Source organism: Protobothrops mucrosquamatus, unplaced genomic scaffold (assembly GCF_001527695.2).
Source record: "Protobothrops mucrosquamatus isolate PMUCROS unplaced genomic scaffold, P.Mucros_1.0 scaffold1566, whole genome shotgun sequence".
Taxonomy (NCBI): domain Eukaryota; kingdom Metazoa; phylum Chordata; class Lepidosauria; order Squamata; family Viperidae; genus Protobothrops; species Protobothrops mucrosquamatus.
In genome coordinates this window covers 17,969-35,914 of record NW_015387733.1, presented here as the reverse complement: position 1 = coordinate 35,914, position 17,946 = coordinate 17,969, and the positions used below count along the sequence as shown (strand labels likewise).

General features: G+C 38.8%; 1 protein-coding gene across 1 annotated transcript; it reads right to left on the bottom strand.

Annotated features, from left to right (window-relative positions):
• Positions 1-4,063: 4,063 nt before the first annotated feature.
• Positions 4,064-16,365, bottom strand: LOC107293282 (16 kDa beta-galactoside-binding lectin-like). Its single transcript, XM_029285357.1, has 5 exons — positions 16,333-16,365; positions 11,578-11,598; positions 8,437-8,516; positions 5,942-6,137; positions 4,064-4,237 (listed from the first exon to the last, which is right to left on the bottom strand). Exons 1-5 carry the CDS (start codon positions 16,363-16,365, stop codon positions 4,088-4,090), a joined length of 480 nt encoding a protein of 159 aa, XP_029141190.1. The 3' UTR covers positions 4,064-4,087.
• Positions 16,366-17,946: the final 1,581 nt, after the last annotated feature.

Genomic DNA, 17,946 nt, shown 5'->3' with positions numbered 1-17,946 from the left:
CAAAAGCAGACAGCTGCGTTGTGTGAACAGCATTTTAGAGTACTGATAGACTTATTCCATTCCAGTTTATTGCGGTCGTACAGATAATAAACTAAATATTAGTGTTGAATTATATTTGTAAAACAACATTTATAAGTGAGATCCAGGATATACAGGACAATATAATGGATCATAATATGTAATTAAATTAATATGTATAATGTATATTATTTCCCCTTTTCTCTAATACAGGTGTAATAGCGTAAGAGCTAAAAAAAAGTTGAGAATCCTACACAATTCATTTTATATTTCAGCTCATGAGAAGGCTTTAAGCCTTTCTCCCTTTTTGATTGGTTGATTGATTGATTGATGAGCACCTTTATAGTGTGTTGGACAGCATAATTCACTTAACAACTGTCTTGCTTTGCAACAGAAATGTTGAGTTCAATTGTAGTCATAAATCAAGGACTATCTGTACTTTAGAAACAAACTGAGCTGGACTAGAAGACCTCCAAGGTCCCTTCCAGCTTTATTCTATTCTAAAGTTGGATTCTATTCTAAAGCTGGGTGGTTTTGGCCATCCTGTCTCTCTGTCCATACTTTCACATGTTTGCTTTTATGGGAATAAAATAAAGGAGGTAGCAGTGTAACCACACTGAACTTCTGGGAAAGGGGAAGAAAATATACGTATGAGAAAGAGGAAGAAAATATATCACAGCTTAATATATTGTACCCAATTAACTGTTAAATAAAGGGGTGTTTTGTTTGAGATCATTAACTTCTGCAGGAAAGGCAAGCTATAAAAGCAATTAATCAAATTAGGTCCTCCAGGTCTGGCTAATAATCGGAAGTAATAAATGCTTTACATAAGTTTAAACCATCCAGAGAACACCTTGTTCCCTATTCTATATTAATGTTTCTAAGATACGGTTGGGTTCTCTGCTCTTTTCACAGATTTGATCTTTTTCAGGATCCTTTTTTACTTGATCATACTTTTAAAACCTTCCCAGTAGATGGCAGTCTCTGATGATTAAGTTGTACAAATAAAGGCAAAGTTTCTTTAATGTTGAATTTGACTCAAGACAATTTCATGAGAAATAAAAGATTGCCTGCAAAGGCTTTGCATCCATTTTACTTAATGAAAATCAAGACAATCCTCTGATAGCTTCATAGAGCAACTTCCTATGCTCTAAGTTATATAGGTATCCATTAAATCAGTAATTGGCTAGAAAATCAATAGGAACCATTTTATACATAGAAAAGCATCAAAATGGATAAATACAACTCCCTGTGCACCACTTTGATCTCAGGACTGGGGAAACAAGGAGCAGTAATATGCATTTTATTTATAATACATTTTAGCATACTGTCAATGAAAGTATTTGCAACATAGAACTAATAAACACAGTGAAGAATTTACATTCTTACACATTTTTACCCTTGGGCAAGTCCTAGTTTCTAGAAGGGAGGCCTTTTACATTGTTCTTGGAGATTAAGGCTTATGGCAAGTTATTAAACAATACATTTAAAAGAGAGAAAAAGAGAAATAAGGCGAATTTAAAATACAAGAAATCCCATGTCAACACAGCAATACTACAAAACCCATATTTCAAGTATTACAAAGTCCATCCTAAGTGGCTCTTAATTCTGAGAGCCATATTAGTTCCTATATCAGGAAAATATTTTCAGAAAATAAATTCTGTGTTTAGAAAAAAATATTCAAGGTTCTTCAATATCTTCTAGTTTTCCCCACCCCATCAGGGCTAGGAGACCAAAGTCCTCTGCCCATCCTACCACACCTGGATCCACTTACCTTTGCCTTTTTTCTGCAGCTGCTGACAGGCACACCCAGATGATTTGAGGTGCAGCTAGTAAGATAGCAAACAGGACCTTCCTAAAGGCTAGAACGATGAAAGGTTGAGGAGAGGGTCTGGGCTTCAGGCCTGTGGCAGGTTTCTGTGTGCCAGTAGTGAGGGCAGGCTTATGGCAAATTATTAGCAAGTGCATTCGACAAAGGCAAATTTAAAATAAAACCCATGTTAGTTAGCCAGTACAACAGTACAAAAAACATTGTTGTCTGCAAACCGGGTTTAGTCTAGCACAGATGCCAATCAAAGCCAGACATTGAGACGTAGTTCAAGGAACTTTTATTATATTGGAGTACTTCAGCAAAAGGGTCTTAGCAGCTAAAGGAGCTGAGACCCCGAAAAACACACAAATACAAATTTTACACAGTTATGATTAAGGAAGTTGACACCCTAAGAATCACACATTGGTTCCTTGACATGACTGAATTCTTCTACTTTACCCTCTTTCTTCTTACATTGCATGTTTCTGTTAATAAGCTTTCTTATCAAAAAGCAGGGGGGTGTTTTATTATTATAATAAGGTAGAGGTTACCAAAGTTTATATATCCCTGTGCCTTAGCATCCTTCTAGCTTGTAACTTTCTTGTAAAACTTCTTGTTGCTAATTCTACCATTCCTTATTGGTTTTGCTACACTTATCTCAGCTGCAGCTTTCTGCTCCACAATTCCTTTAACAAACATCCCTAATTCCAACCTGAGATTTTCAGTATTTCAGGTATTACAAAGTCCATCCAACTTGGCCTTCAGTAGGCCCTGTAGTCAGTGGAGGCCTCCTAGCCTGTGACAGTTTTCAGGCCTTTCAGCTCCCCACCCCTCCAGTGCCCTTGCACAATCGCTTAACAATCACTTTGCTCAGTGACTGAGATTCTGGTTCCATTTGTAATGGTAAGTCGAGGATACCTGTAACAAGAGTGTCAGTGGGCCTTACATTATGACTTGTAGAATAAAACAAAATAGTATTTAGAATTTTTGGATTTCATTTGGTTTGCATAGAAAAGGGTTGTCAGAAGCAGCATTTTATTAGAGATGTAATAAGGATAATGCTTCTTTCAAAAACCTGTTTTTACAGTGTCTTGTTCTTGCTAGGTTTGTGGGGAAAGTAGTCAATTATATAAATTTGATTAAGTGACAAATGATAAAAAAGATAGTTTCGTCTAGTATTTAGGCACCAAGCTAGAAAGCAAGAGACTATGAGTTAGCCATGAAAACCAGCTGGGTGATTTGGGCCAGTCACTTTCTCTCAGCCCAACCTACCTCACAAGACTGTTGTTATGTGGAAAATAGGAGGAGGAAGATATCTAAAATCTGTTCGCTGCCTTAAATTGTTTGTAAAAATAATAAAGGCAGGATACTAATAAATAAAATATTCAGAGGATAATTTTCTCTTGAGCTATATGTGTGGCACATAGAATTTGACAACTGGATAACGTAAATGAATTCTGTATGCCCTTATATATGGCCAAAAAACTGATTTTTAATATTGAAAAAAAATGTCCCATTAACTCAATGGATTGAAGAATTGATTGCACCTGCTTCTTATGAGATGTCTATGGAGATTCTCAGTCATCCAGGTCATGACTGGATGGTGGGGAATGGAAGGATTTATACTCCCTGCAGGCAGCTGTAAAGAATGCAAATGACCAGCTGTCTGCAAGGAGTATAAATCCTTCCATTCCCCACCATCCAGTCAGAACTGAAGAAGCTTCTTGGATGAGAAGCGAAACATCTTCAAGGAAAAACCAGAAAGTCCAGTTGCATCTTGAAAAAGCACTTTTGGGACGACTGGCTATAGACGTAGACCTTGTATAGATAAATATATGAAATATGGAACTCATTTATATAAAACACAAGATAGATATGATAGTTTAGATAGATAGATAGATAGATAGATAGATAGATAGATAGATAGATAGATAGATAGATAGAAAGATAGAAAGATAGAAAGATAGATAGATTTAGGTATGTATATATTAGAAATATATAGACTTGAATATATGGATTAGATAAATATATTTAGAATAATATGTTTATTGTTATACATTTTCTGTTGTATTTCACTTTTTTAAAGTATTTTCTTTTTGACAATGTATACATTTTTATAATAATATTAATGTCTTATTTTTTATATAATTATTTTAAAAGGAGGAAAAAAGAAACTGAGACAGAAGTCAAATGACTTATTTATTTGCCTTTTTTATCTTAGTCAAGAAATCCACAGGGTGGAAGTAAGACTAGGTTTCATCAACACTTGAAAGACTTGAAAGACAGAAGACTCACATCTCCATCCACTGAGAAGTACTGGGCAGTATTCAGGCCAAGACGATTGGGGAAGCTGATTTCCTGTCCATCTAGCTTCACCTTTATTTCATCAGCTTGGTAGCAGAGACAGATCTGTTAAGAACAGGCCAACGAGTTAATTCCTTGATGAGCCACAGGAAGTGAAAATCCAGATTCTTCCTCCACCCATCAATATTTATGACCTAAATAAAGGTTAGTTAGCCTTGGAGGCAGAGCAACCACCATTCCATATATTTCAAATATATACATAGGTTTTTTTGCCTATGGATGACCAAATACATAGTTTATTCATCGCTCCAGTTATGGTTCTATATATACAGGTAGTCTTTGACTTGCAACCATTCATTTAGTGACCATTCAAAGTTCCAACAGCACTGAAGTGACTTATGACTACTTTTCACACTTACAACGGCGGCAGCATCCCCATGGTCAAGTGACTAAAATTTGGATGCTTGGCAATTGCAGTGTCCCAGGGTCATGTGATCACCTTTTGTAAGCTTCTGACAAAAGAAAGTTAATGGGGAAGCCAGATTCACTTTACAACTGTGTTACTAGCTTAACACCTGCAATGATTTTTTTAACAACTGTGACAAGGTTGTAAAATGAGGCAAAATTCATTTAACAACTGTGTTGCTTAAACAATGGAAATTTTGGGCTCAATTGTGGTTACAAGTTAAGAATTACCTACATAGCAGAACCAATGGCAGAATTTTGTTAATTGTTTAAAAATACCTAAAGTGTGGCTCGTTCTTTTTTGTATGTTTTTGACTTTCTTTTACTTCCTTAAGCCATCATGTTGTACTTTTACTTTGGCTTGGACCTCTCTGGATCCCAGAACCTACAGGTAGTTCTCGACAAACAACAGTTCATTTAGTGACCGTTCAAAGTTACAACAGCACTGAAAAAAATGACATGATCATTTTTCACATTTATGACCATTGTAGCTTCCCCAAAATCATGTGATCAAAAATTCAGACGCTTGGCAACTGATTCATATTTATGATGGTCGCAGTGTCCTGAGATCACGTGATCACCTTTTGTGACCTTCTGACAAGCAAAGTCAATGGGGAAGCCAGAGTCACTTAACAACCATGTTACTAACTTAACACCTGCGAACCAGAGGGGGCATGGTTTTGCCTGCTGCCTGCATCCCGCGGATGGGGCTTCACTTGTTTGCGCGACCTGGTTTCTGGCATGCTGGGGACTGGTGCTGGTCCATGGACTGGGAGTTGGGGAGTTGCTAAGACAATGGTTGGGTCCCACCTTATGGTCAACAACAATCTATGAGCCATGGTGGTGCAGTGGTTAGAATGATATATTGCAGGCTAATTCTGCTGACTGCTAATTACCAGCAATTCGGCAGTTTGATTTGATTCTCACCGGCTCACGGTTAACTCAGCCTTCCATCCTTCTGAGGTAGTAAAATGAAGACCCAGATTGTTGGGGGCAATATGCTGACTCTGTAAATTGCTTAGAGAGGGCTGTAAAGCACTGTGAAGTGGTATATAAGTCTAAGTGCTTTGCCATTGCTATTCAGTTTCATTTTAACCTAAGCAGTGGATCCAACCTGAGACTCCTCACTATTCCCTTGGAAAAAAAGTGACTGAGAAAGTGAGTTGGTAGCAGCAGCTAACATTTTTCCGAACATGGTGCCCCCAGTGGCATTTCACATGGGGCAGGCCAGAAAGTCCAGGTAAACATTCAGAGAAAGGAGAATGTTTTAACACCCAGCAACATTTTTAAAGAGATCCCATATCTTTTGAATTGACACTTCAGTGCCTTAATGCTCTTCCTTACCTTAATTTCAGCTCCTTCCTGGAACGGGAATATCGATGGCCGTACCTCTGCACCCCACTGACCATTTGATTTGGAATTACACACAATCTTCTTGACATCTCCATGGGCTTCAAAGCGAGCATTCAAGTGAATGGCCAGATTAGAATCATCCCGACCTAGGTTGATGGCAAAACTAACAAAGGGAAGGGTGACACATTAAACACAAGTTATTTAAGCCAATTTCAGAAATTGCAGTCCTATTTTCAGTGGTTTGGCAACAAGACTGGGGTGGTGTTTGGGCCGGTGCTCAGTCTAGACTTTGACCATCACAAGATTTGACTAGTTCTTTTCCTATTTCCTGCCTTTCCCATCCAGGAAGGGAAGGCAAGCCTTGGGGTTGACTGCTGGAGGATCCGGTCTACCAGTGCCTACTTTTCCTTCAAGGAAGTGTTCTCTTCTCACCAGGTCCATTGTGGTTTCCTGATGGAGGCCTTGCTTGTCTTCCTTCCTGCATTCTCTCACTTGATCCTGACATAATCCTCTTAATTTTCCTTTCATTTCCTTTTGAAGCATTGTGATTTCATTGCAGCAGACCCTAGTATGCTCCAAGCACTTCATCACCACGTTGGCACTCGATTCAGCAGGACTTTGTTTAACAAAGCTTTGAAGCATCAAGCCTACATTGCATCAATTTGCAAAACCAAGAGAAAATATTGGGACTAAACCTCTGGCTCAAAACTGAAAGAGTGTCCACTGGGGATGCTGAATAGAGCTTTTAAACAGGGTGGAAAAATCATTGATAGGGAAAGTTGGTTGGTTTAATGGGCATTGATGCCTTAACTGCAATATTTTTTTTTAATGGTAGTAGAGAACAGAGCAGCCCAGCACAAAATGGCCACTCAGGACAATGAGCAGCTGCTGAAGGGGAAGGGACGTTGGAAGCCCTGGAGTTGTGGTGGAATGTAGTCCACATTCCCAGAAGGAAGGGGGTGTATTCAAGAGGAGCAAAAGACAGCAAAGCTTAGCATGTGGGAGAAAGAAAGTCAAGAAAGCTCCTCCCTAGGAGTTCTCAGAATATATGTTTAGTGTGTTTTTCTTGGTTTTTGGAGCCTGAAGCAGCCAGTTGCAGCTGTAGCTGAAACTCAGTCAGAAAGAAGCCCTACAGACTATCCATCCTGAAGGGCTGAAAATGGCTCCAGTTGAAAAGCACCCATTTTGAATCAGAGCTAGAAAATTCAACTGGGGCAGGGGAAGTGGGAAGTACGTTTGCAATAGCATGGGATTGGAAGAAGAACATATTTTTCTGCATTTAGGGGGTGGGGGCGTATTTGGGTGAATGTGTGGATCTGCCCTTAGAGGGGGCACAGAAATTGGGTTAAATGTAATGTGGAGTCTGTAGACCATGAGCTGTCTATGTCTGGGTTGAAGAAGAAGACCCATCGATCTGAATGCAAGAGAAGCTTACTGTGGTGAAAAATGGTGGGTGGATAGGGAAACTCAGCTTAAGCCATGAATATTGCTGCCCTATTATTTTGCTGATAGCAAGTCTTCATAATCAAGCAAGCTGAAAGTGAGGTTTGCTCCCAGGAAATCTTCCAAGAGCAGTTCTGCACTGGAGTGGAAGCTACCTGCCCTCTATATTAATAGGTCCCCAACCTCCAGACCGTGGGCTAGCAGAAGTCCACAACCTGCCAGGAACTGGGCCATACAAGCAAATGAAGCCCCATTCACGCACACGCAGGATGCAAGCATGTGCGAAACCACACCTCCCTGATCTGAGGAAAAACTACTTTCCACGTAACCAGTCCCTGATGCCCAAAGGTCAGGGGTCGCTGTATATTAAAACATGGATTTCAATTCCCAAAATTCTCCAGCCAGGCTGAACTCTGGGATTTGAATTCCAAATTCTGAAAGTTGACATCCCTGCATCTTAAAATCGTTCAGGTTGAGAAATACTACTACTAGCTGTTTCTTAAGCCGACTTCAGAAATTTCAGTGTGGATTGCAGTGGATGGGGCCAAAATTAATTTAGGGGGTAATTTCCCGCTGAAGATTGGCCCGTGTTGTTGGTATTGTGATTTATTCACCAAATCACAGCACAGTGTGTGAACTCAATCACTTTTATCAGCTCATTCCAAGCACACACACACGGTTGCTGGGATTTGCAAGATAAAAGTGACTTTGGGCTAAATCTGGGGATATTAAAAAAAAGGCTGCATTGTTGAAAACAGATTGAAGTGGGTCATTTTCCATCTCCACACCAGCAAACCATGTTGTCTGTAAAGGTGCTGGAATCCAGCTTCGGTCATTTCAAAGTCATTTCGTACCAGTTGTTGGCAACTTAAGATATTTTGTTTGCAAACTGAATTGTTTAAGCTCACTGCCAATGAAAACACTGCATTAATAACATTTATATGAGCAACAAAAGTGGAAAAGGAAGACTTTTAAATCTGTCCAAAGCCAGAAACGACCTAATGTCATATCAGACCTGCCTAAAGCCAATTAACCATACAGACCTCTTGGCCCCTTGATGTATTTTCCCCTTCAGTTTGATGCAGTCACCAGATTTCACTGACAAGTCGAAGACTTTCATGGTCTGAAAGAGAAACGAACAAGTGTTTGTATTGTGATGTCCATGGCTTTCAGCACCAAAACACTAATATAATCTCCATTTCCCTACAAATCTAATGGGATAGGAAACATTCTCCACTATGAATGCTCTACCAAGAAATCCCCTGCGTGTCTTCAGGTGTGTTGGGACCTCTCCATCCAGAATTTGTTGCAAAAGCTATTTGAGTATTGCTCACAGATCTGGAGCACAAATTATGATAGATCTCACAATGACAACATCATCATGTCATATGTCTCATGATGTAATTACCCTTGCCCACCCCCAGATACCTAGGACCTGAAGAGCATTAATGAAAGTGAATGGCCCATATAAACTTTCAAACTAATTTCAGTTTCTTCACTGTGTTACTGAAATATTTGAATCCCACCTATTCAACAATTCATAGCTTAGTATAATATGTAAAGCCCATAGATGTGTAATCTGTATATATAATGTACTGTATTGTATACTAGTAGTGTACTGAAGCCTGTATTAGTATAATGCAGTGATGGCAAACCTTTTAGAGACCGAGTGCCCAAAATGCAACCCAAAAACCCACTTATGCATCGTCGAATGCCGGGTAGGTGTGGCCCATTGGGTGGGCATGGCTGTGGTGGTAACGGCAGACTGGATGGGACTAAAAAGTTCAATCAATCAATTCCAACTTTGCAAGATCTTTTTTTTCCCCCCGCGAGAAGTTGAAATTGACTGATAGATTGAACCTTTTTTTTTTGTACACGGCGGTGGAGGCCTAAAGCGAAAAGATTTTATAAAACCCAGCTGAAGGCCTAGGACTGGGGCGACGGTGCGCGTGCCCACAGAGAGGGCTCTGAGTGCCGCCTCTGGCACCCGTGCCATAGGTTCGCCACCACTAGTATAATGTGTGAAGTATGTACTGTACAGGTAGTCTTTATAAAAGTTTGTTTAGTGACTGTTTGGATTTGCAACAGCATTGAAAAATTGACTTATGACCGTTTTTCACACTTATGACCATTGCAGCATCCCCATGGTCATGAGATCAAAATTTGAACACTTGGCAACTGACTCATATTTATGATGGTTGCAGGATCTGGGGATTATATACCGTAATCAATTTTTGCCACTTTCTGAAAAGGCAATGGGGAAGCCATATTCACTTTACAACCATGTTAATAACTTAACAAGCACCGTGATTTACTTAACAACTATGGCAAGAATCGTAAAATGGGACAAAACTCATTTAACAACTGTCTCATTTAGCAACAGAAATTTTGGACTCAATTTTGGTTGTTAGTCTAGGACTACTTGTAATACTTAGCATGTTTTTGTTGTCCATGATTTTCTGAAAACCTTATAATTAACTGAATTCATGTATCGGCAGTAAGCCCAATCAAGTAAATTTAATCTTTGTGAATGTGGGAATTGGGTTAATTTGAAATTTGAGTAGTGAAATTTGCCTTGTTGGGTAAGATTACAGCTACTATTTGGACTTTGCAATTAACCGTATCTCCAGATGGTCTTTGTAATAAATCTTATCTCCAAATGGTTAATAAGTAAAGAACCAGCTCTTTGTTTGATGTCCTTTGACACCGGGCTTCATCAGCAAGGCTTCTCACACAATATACTTTGTTTCGAGAAATGCTTAGTTCCTCTTGATCATTGAAGTCATTGTTGTATCCTGAAATTCAGACCTACTCCCCAAGATCAAGTTTGTTAATATATGCCAAGACAGCCTTGCACAACCACTAGACAGACTACTAAGTCTGAAACTTCTAGAATCTCTTACATGTCACGCAAAGTAGGTTTGAGTAGGATTGCTAGATGATCATTTAACTCTTTGCTGTTATATATTGTCCATGAAGAAATTTACAGGCCGGTTATAGGAATCCCAGTTAGAGCCACATCTTTTATAAGTCTTAAATATCTATCTTCAGATAAGGTTGCCCTTCACATGAACAATCTGCACCCCTTCCAACTTGGAGTTAATAACGTAGTAAAGCATCATTGATCTGAGGGAATGCATTTTACATGCAAAAGTAAATTTGGGCTGGGTTAGGTCAAATCTTCTGGGCTGATGGAAATGAGATCATTAGCACCGCAATCATCCCAAATACCATAATATCCAAGGTTGGCTGGTTGAGTCAATTACTGACTCAATTATTCCAACATGAATGAATACTTTGCTGTCCTTTCACGACAGACACTTCAGCCAACTGCAAGAAAGTCTGGCTTTACAGATCAATAATGGTGACCCCTGGTTTTTGGTAAAGAAACTAACATCGGCATTTTTGCTGAACGGATACTTAAAAAATCCTTACCTGAACAGACTTGACTCTAGGCATTTCAGGAGAAATCAAAATCATCACTCATGTACTGTAATTTTTATAGAGGTCTATGGAACTCATTCATTTCACCCAACTTGTAACAATACCCAAATAGATAGAATTTTAGCAAACAAAGTTCTTAATTTCTGTGTCCAGTGACAGCATCACCAATGTTGTGATAATTTTTCATGGAAGTAGTTCGAGCACCTAATCAAATATCCATGATTACCATATTCTGATTGGTGTTTATATGATTTTTATATCTTATTCTGGATAGATCATTGATCACAATAAAAATTGTAGGTAATACAGAGCGAATATAAAGCTTCAGTTCTTGTTCATAATAACTGACCAATCTACATGCTTAGTCATAACACAGAATAATGGATTCGTATACAGGGTAGATCAAAAGTCAGGTGCCATAGACAAGAGTATTAAATGTGTATTAAATATTACAATTGATTACCATTTTCTTCTAAACGCTTCCTACCTCATGTTAGGATGATGAATGACATTTGAACATTCCTAAGTATAGTAACATGGAAAAAATATTAATTATTAAAGCATATTGTGATTGGCCTATATGGTCTGACTTTTGGCACCCTGTACATATTCCAAAACCTGACAGATTATATTATGGCATAGCAGGATCTATGAGCCAGGCTATTGTGGTTTGTAAACCATGATTTTTTGCCTTAGCATTTTGTACAATGTGCAAGCTAGTTAAAACAAATCTAGTTTACCACATTATGCTTGAAGTATCCCTGAAAATATACAAATAAGAGTACCAATTATTTCTATTTTCCCAGTAGGAGTTTTAGCTATTTAATAAGGAGGTTTTGCTAACACATCATCCCAAAATAAAATATTGTATTGCCCATAGTCAAAAAATAAATTCTTAGAATAAACTGCAAAAAGCTGTCAGTTTCTATGCCCCAGAAATCTGAAGAATCATGAAAATATGTCTCAAGAACATCTGATCTTTTGGTCTCCTTGCATAATATCAAATGCACACAATCTATATTATCATTATATAAATATATTAAGGGAAGAAAAGCTTACTAAATATTCAGAGGTCTGCTATACCCAACAATGTATCTGCCCGGTTAGAGACAACTTACTGATTGCCTTGTAAATGCTTGATGATTCAATTCTAGGCAGAGTGCAAGAATGGCCAAGGTGTGGCTCTGGTTAAATTTTAAATATTGGCTTAAAAGGTCATTGCCATTTCCCCAACCAATGAGGTATAAGTCCATAGACAATCAGAAGAAAATGGGCTGATCCTTGAAAAACTGAATTAATTCTACTGCTCAGCTTGATGGTTTATGTCATTTGCAAACAAGGTGTGGGAGAAGGAGTGGCAGAACCTGGGTGGAGTCAAAAGAGGAGTCAGCCTAGAATCAATAAGTACCCATAAACGGACTAAGTCCAACTGCTCTTGAATTTTGTTGATCCTTATCTAATGCCAAGATAGTGCTAACTTAGATTCCTGTGCATAGGCATGATTACTAGTAAATCAGTTTAATTGGAACTTCATATATAGTCCTGGTCTTTTATGCTTGAAATAAGGACAGGTATAAGTCAAGTGTAGAACAAGGAAGAAAAGCCATTAAAAAAGAAGATAGATGTGATCCACCTGTTTTTCAGTTGATATTTTTGAGCAGGAACTTGTGACTCATTGGATATTCTTATAACTGTCTTTCTATAATACACAGACTTATCCTTTATTTAAATCAGGTTGGCAGCATTAATTCCAAGTTCGTGCTGAAACCTAAACTAGGCATGCTGGCTTGTTCTGGACAACATTCTAGGCTAAAATGAGGTTGGTAATGGTTAGTACTTTAGGTCAACCTAGCCCAGTGGTAGCGAACTTATGGCACGGGTGCCAGAGGTGGCACTCAGAGCCCTCTCTGTGGGCACATCTGCTGTCGTCCCAGTCCTAGGCCTTCAGCTGGGTTTTATAAAACCTTTTTGCTTTAGGCCTCCGCCACCGTGTGCAAAAAAAAAAAAAAAGGTTCAATCAGTCAATTTCAACTTCTCACGGGGAAAAAAAGATCTTGCAAAATTAGAATTGATTGATTGAACTTTTTAGTCCCACCCAGTCTGCCATTACCATCACAGCCACACCCAGCCAATGGGCCACACCCACCCGGCACTCAACGATGCATAAGTGGGTTTTGGGTTGCAGTTTGGGCACTCAGTCTGTAAAAGGTTCGCCATCACTGACCTAGCCAGTGGTAAGTCCTATTGTATTCCCTGGCATTTATTCCCAAGATAGTGGTTCTAAACATGGAGCTCTTTTCTAAAGACTTTTTCAACTGGGTAGACTTCCACCTATACTTGGAGAACTGTTTCCCAACTTCCTGATCACAGTTTTCTGGCTAAGTCAGAATTGTCTGGGTTCTGATATAACCTTAAGCAAATTATTATTATTATTATTATTATTATTATTATTATTATTATTATTATTATTATTATTATTATTATTATTATTATTATTATTATTATTATTATTATTAACCCCCTGCTCAGGCAGGAAACCCTGTACCGTTTCAAACAAATGGTTGTCCGGTCTCTTCTTAAAAACTTCCAATGTTGGAGCATTCGCAACTTCTGGGGGCAGGTTGTTCCACTGATTAATTGTTCTAACTGTCAGGAAGTTTCTCCTTAGTTCTAGGTTGCTTCTCTCTGATTAGTTTTCATCCATTGCTTCTTGTCCTGCCTTCAGGTGCCTTGGAGTCAATAAATGCAATGCAATAGATCCCAATTTATTGCAAATGCTAATAGAGTTCATCCCCCCCCAATTAAATCCTAGGTTGGTTTATTAGGCTGTAGGAATCAGGACTTAGTCTGGGGTTGTTAGTATGGCTCAAGACTGGGATTATTGGGACTGTCTTTTCCAAAATGTTTTAGTCTATTCTGTCTGAAAGGGAGCACCGGCTATGGGTCTCTATCAAAAGGTACAAGAAAAGAAGGTCCAATGGTGGATGTTTTGTCACAATTCCCCTTTTTTGGGACAGCTTTGTCCCCTGACACAAGGACACCCCCCCCCTTTGTGGACTTCCAGAAAGAAGTGAAAACATAGCTGTATTAAAAATTATTTGGGGATTAACTGCAGCCAACAGTGCCAAATTCTTTCAAATGAATTTTAGCTGATGACTTTTACTATTTAATTTAATTGCCAGTTAGATTGGAGTTCTTATTCCAATTATATTGTTTTTGTATTGTATTTTATAGGAGAGCTGCTAAATAAAATGGTAGGCAAATCTCATAAAGTACAGGTAGTCCATGGTTGATAAGTGAATCATGGGGTTATTAAATGAGTCTGGCTTCCTCCGTTGACTTTGTTTGTTGGAAATCAGTTGGAAAGGTCAAATGGCGATTAAGTGACCCCTAGGACACTTCAACCATTGTAAATGCATGCCAGTTGCCAAACGCCCAATTTTTGATCAGATGATCATGGGGATGCTGCAACGGTCATAAGGACTGGTCCCTTTTTTCAGTGCTGTTCAGAACTTCAAAAGTTCACTGACCAAATGGTTATAAGTCGAGGATTTACCTGTACTAGACTCAAAACTGCAGGTTTTCAATGTCAGTCTAATAAGTATTTATTCACACTGAAGAATATTAGCCATGATGGATATGTGCGACTTGGAGAATTAAGGATTAACCATTACAGCATCCTCAAAGTCACGTGATCAATATTCGGACGTTTGTCAATTGACTCATATTTATGATGGTTGCAGTGTCCCAGAGTCATGTGATCTGCTTTGGTCACCTTCTGACAAGCAAAGTTAATGAGGAAAATCAGATTCACTTCACAACTATGTTACTAACTTAACAACTGCAGTTGTTAACAACTGTAGAAAGAAAGGTCATAAAATGGAGTAAAATTCACTTAACAACTGTCTCACTTAACAACAGAAATGTTGGGCTCAGTTGTGGTCATAAGGCAAGGAGTACCTGTACTGCAATGGCTTGGTCTACACTACAGCCTAGGTTAAAACCAAACTTTTTTTGGGGGTGGTGGTGGTAGTGGAGGATGAACTTCAAAAGGCAGCAAGAGCAGGATAAACATTTAGTGTGATTTAGTTTAAAAAATTAAAATTCAACAGGAAATTTTGGAGGCCCCGTGAGGAATGCCCCAAGTCTTTTGGGGATTGCATGCAACTTCAAAGAAATAAATTCATTGTGGTTCTCAGTAGTTTCTGTTTATGACTGTTGTATACAAGGAACTGTGTGCTTTTTTGGTGCAGTTTCTAGAATACATCAGCAGGAGGCACTATTGAGCATCCTTTTTATAGATTTCCCAGGCAGATCTGATTGGCACCAAGGGGAACAAAATACTTCTCCTTCCAGAGATCGATCACTATATTTCTTATGATTATCTCAACCTGATTGTGCAACTACATTCCTTACATTAACAAACTACATTAACAAATGTTGAGCAGACACTGATCAGGTGTTTTAAGGTCTTTAAAAATAATAATGATCCTCATTCTGCATCTGTGAACTCTGTGCACTCAAACTGACATTCTCCGGGGTGACTTGGACTGCAGTAACTGCTATTGACACCTGCCGTAATGACAATATAATGGCTGAAATGAAGAACCTGGTGCTTAAAGCAATCCCTAGACGCTCCAGCAGCTTTCAAAGTTGCCAGAGGCAGCTGATAACTTCGTGTTTTTTTCCAACTTTCTTTTATTCTCCCTGAGAAACTTGAGACACTTATAATCATTATAATTAAGCTTCTTTGATCCTCCATATTCCCCCTTCTAAGTGTATACGGAGTTCTTAATCAGCTGTAAGAGGTAGTAAGAACGTGACACAAAGCCTTGAGGGGATATGGCTGAAATTAAAATACAGTAATGGCAAAGGGCCAAACATTTTACATTGCACAGCAGACCCAGATGGCACAGTATTAGCCATTGGCTGAAATACGATATATACTTAGGCCTGCCTAGAACAGCTGCTTTGCAGGCTAAAGTTAAGAAATGACTCGTCAAATGAATGTATTGCATATACTTCATTGGTGAATGCCATCTGAAATGCAAAATCAGTTAGGCACATAGCAACGCATGCAACTGAGACTAGGATTCAATGAATCTCATTTAATGGGCTTTGAATGCAGCAGATCAAACCATTTGCATTCCCCTGTAATAATAAGAGTCTGCTGTACCCAAAGTAGCCAGGATAAGGCTATTAAATTTATGTTAATTTTGCCTTTTATGATATCTGCAGTGTAACATCGCTATGCAGATGAGACAAATGGTATATTTTACATCACTAGTGTACTGACAGCATAACAAAATAACACGACTGTGATGCTGTACTTTTACATTTAATGCACATTTGCAAGAACCTGTAAACCACTCAGTCACTTAGGTCAGATGGGTGGTGTAGAAATTTAATAAACAGATAAACTGATGATGCCCTCCCAAGTTCTTTTTGACTCTTAGCAATCACATAAATTTTCTCCAAGTCCATCTATCCCTAACCTGGTTTTTCAGGTCTCCCAACAGTGCCTCCATCGCCACTGTAAATGAGTCTATTCACCATGCCGCTTGGTCGTCCTCTTCTGTTCTTTCCATGTTACCCAGCATTTTTCCAGAGAGCTGTGTTTTCACAAAATGTTCAAGTCTCACATATAATCCATGTTTTTATTGTTTAATCACTTGCTTTCTTGTACTTTAGAAAAAGATGACCCTCCCACCCCCTTAATAAATACTTTTTGCTTTGCCTGAATTGATGTTTCATATTTTGGGATGGACAAAGAAGCTCATTGCAAAGATAAACATTTCTCTGTCTCTCTCTCTGTCTCTTTCTCTCTCTCACACACACACACAAATTCAGGGATCAAGTTCTTATCAGCTCCATGCCCGAGTTCTTATCAGGATTCCTGAGTTCTGAGACAGGAGCCTTTTCTGTGAGAGTTCCTAATAACAACAACCTTACAAGGCTGATCAGGCCAAGATAATGTGACTCTCGTCCAATCTGTTCTGAGTGATGACTTGAATCTGGAGCTCAAGCCACTAGACTATTTTTAGGGGGAATGCACTTGATTTTACACACAAGCACAAACATCCTTTGTGAAAGTAATGTGCAAGCATTCAGTCAAGAGCACAGGTGTCAAACGTGTTGTAACTTTTTTTGCATTGCCAGAGCTGGGGTGGGCATGGCCTCTGCATGATGCAACCGGCCCATGGGCCGGCAGTTTGACACCCCTAGTCAAGAGGAAAACATGAGGTAAGTGTTTAGATAGGGATCTGTATATTCAAAGGAAATGGCACCAGAATAAGTGCAAATGTTCCTGCCATTTTCAAAAGAAACAATTTGGTGGCACTATCAAAAATTAATCATTGCCATCCAGCATAGTCCATCAAGGTGATGATCATAGTTGGGCACTGACAGTGGTTATGATGTCACATAGAGAGAGTAGCTGATTGGCTGGGAAGAAAGATAAAGCAAATGGGCAGTTAGGCTTTTGCAAGAAAAGCAGTTGGGAAGTATCCAAGGTCTCTCCAATGAAGCCACCAGGGGATTTTTGAAGGATACAAATTAAGGGATTCCCATCACTTTCCCATTTTATGGCAACCCCCATGGTTTAAGCTTGTAGGACCAGCTGAACATCATTCTTAGGATCTAAAAGGATGGGATAGGATTTAAAAAGGAATATGTTATAAGCTGAAATGAGCCTGCTGAAAGTAGGTAAGTTCTTTGATTCAGAAACAGTTCAGGTACAAATGTCTAAAAATGAAATATGTTGTAGTCAATTCATGAAGACATGGGCTCAGATCTTACCTTCATGAAAGCCAAACTACATGACTTCTCAGGTACATCTTTAAGACTGCAATATTTGATCTATGATATATTTTTTAAAAAAGTCCCATTGAATAGTTTACCTCAACTAAGGTTTTCCAGGACACTCTTAGGACCTTGAAATTGAGATTAATTGCATTACTATAGGCCACCTGTTTTAGACCTTTCTTTTTCTATATTTAATAACTTGGATAAATAAGGGAGAATGTTGATCAAGCTGCACAAAATGATACAAGATTAAATGGGATCGCTAATGTCATTCTGTGAGGGATTTGGGTGATCTCCAAATTCTG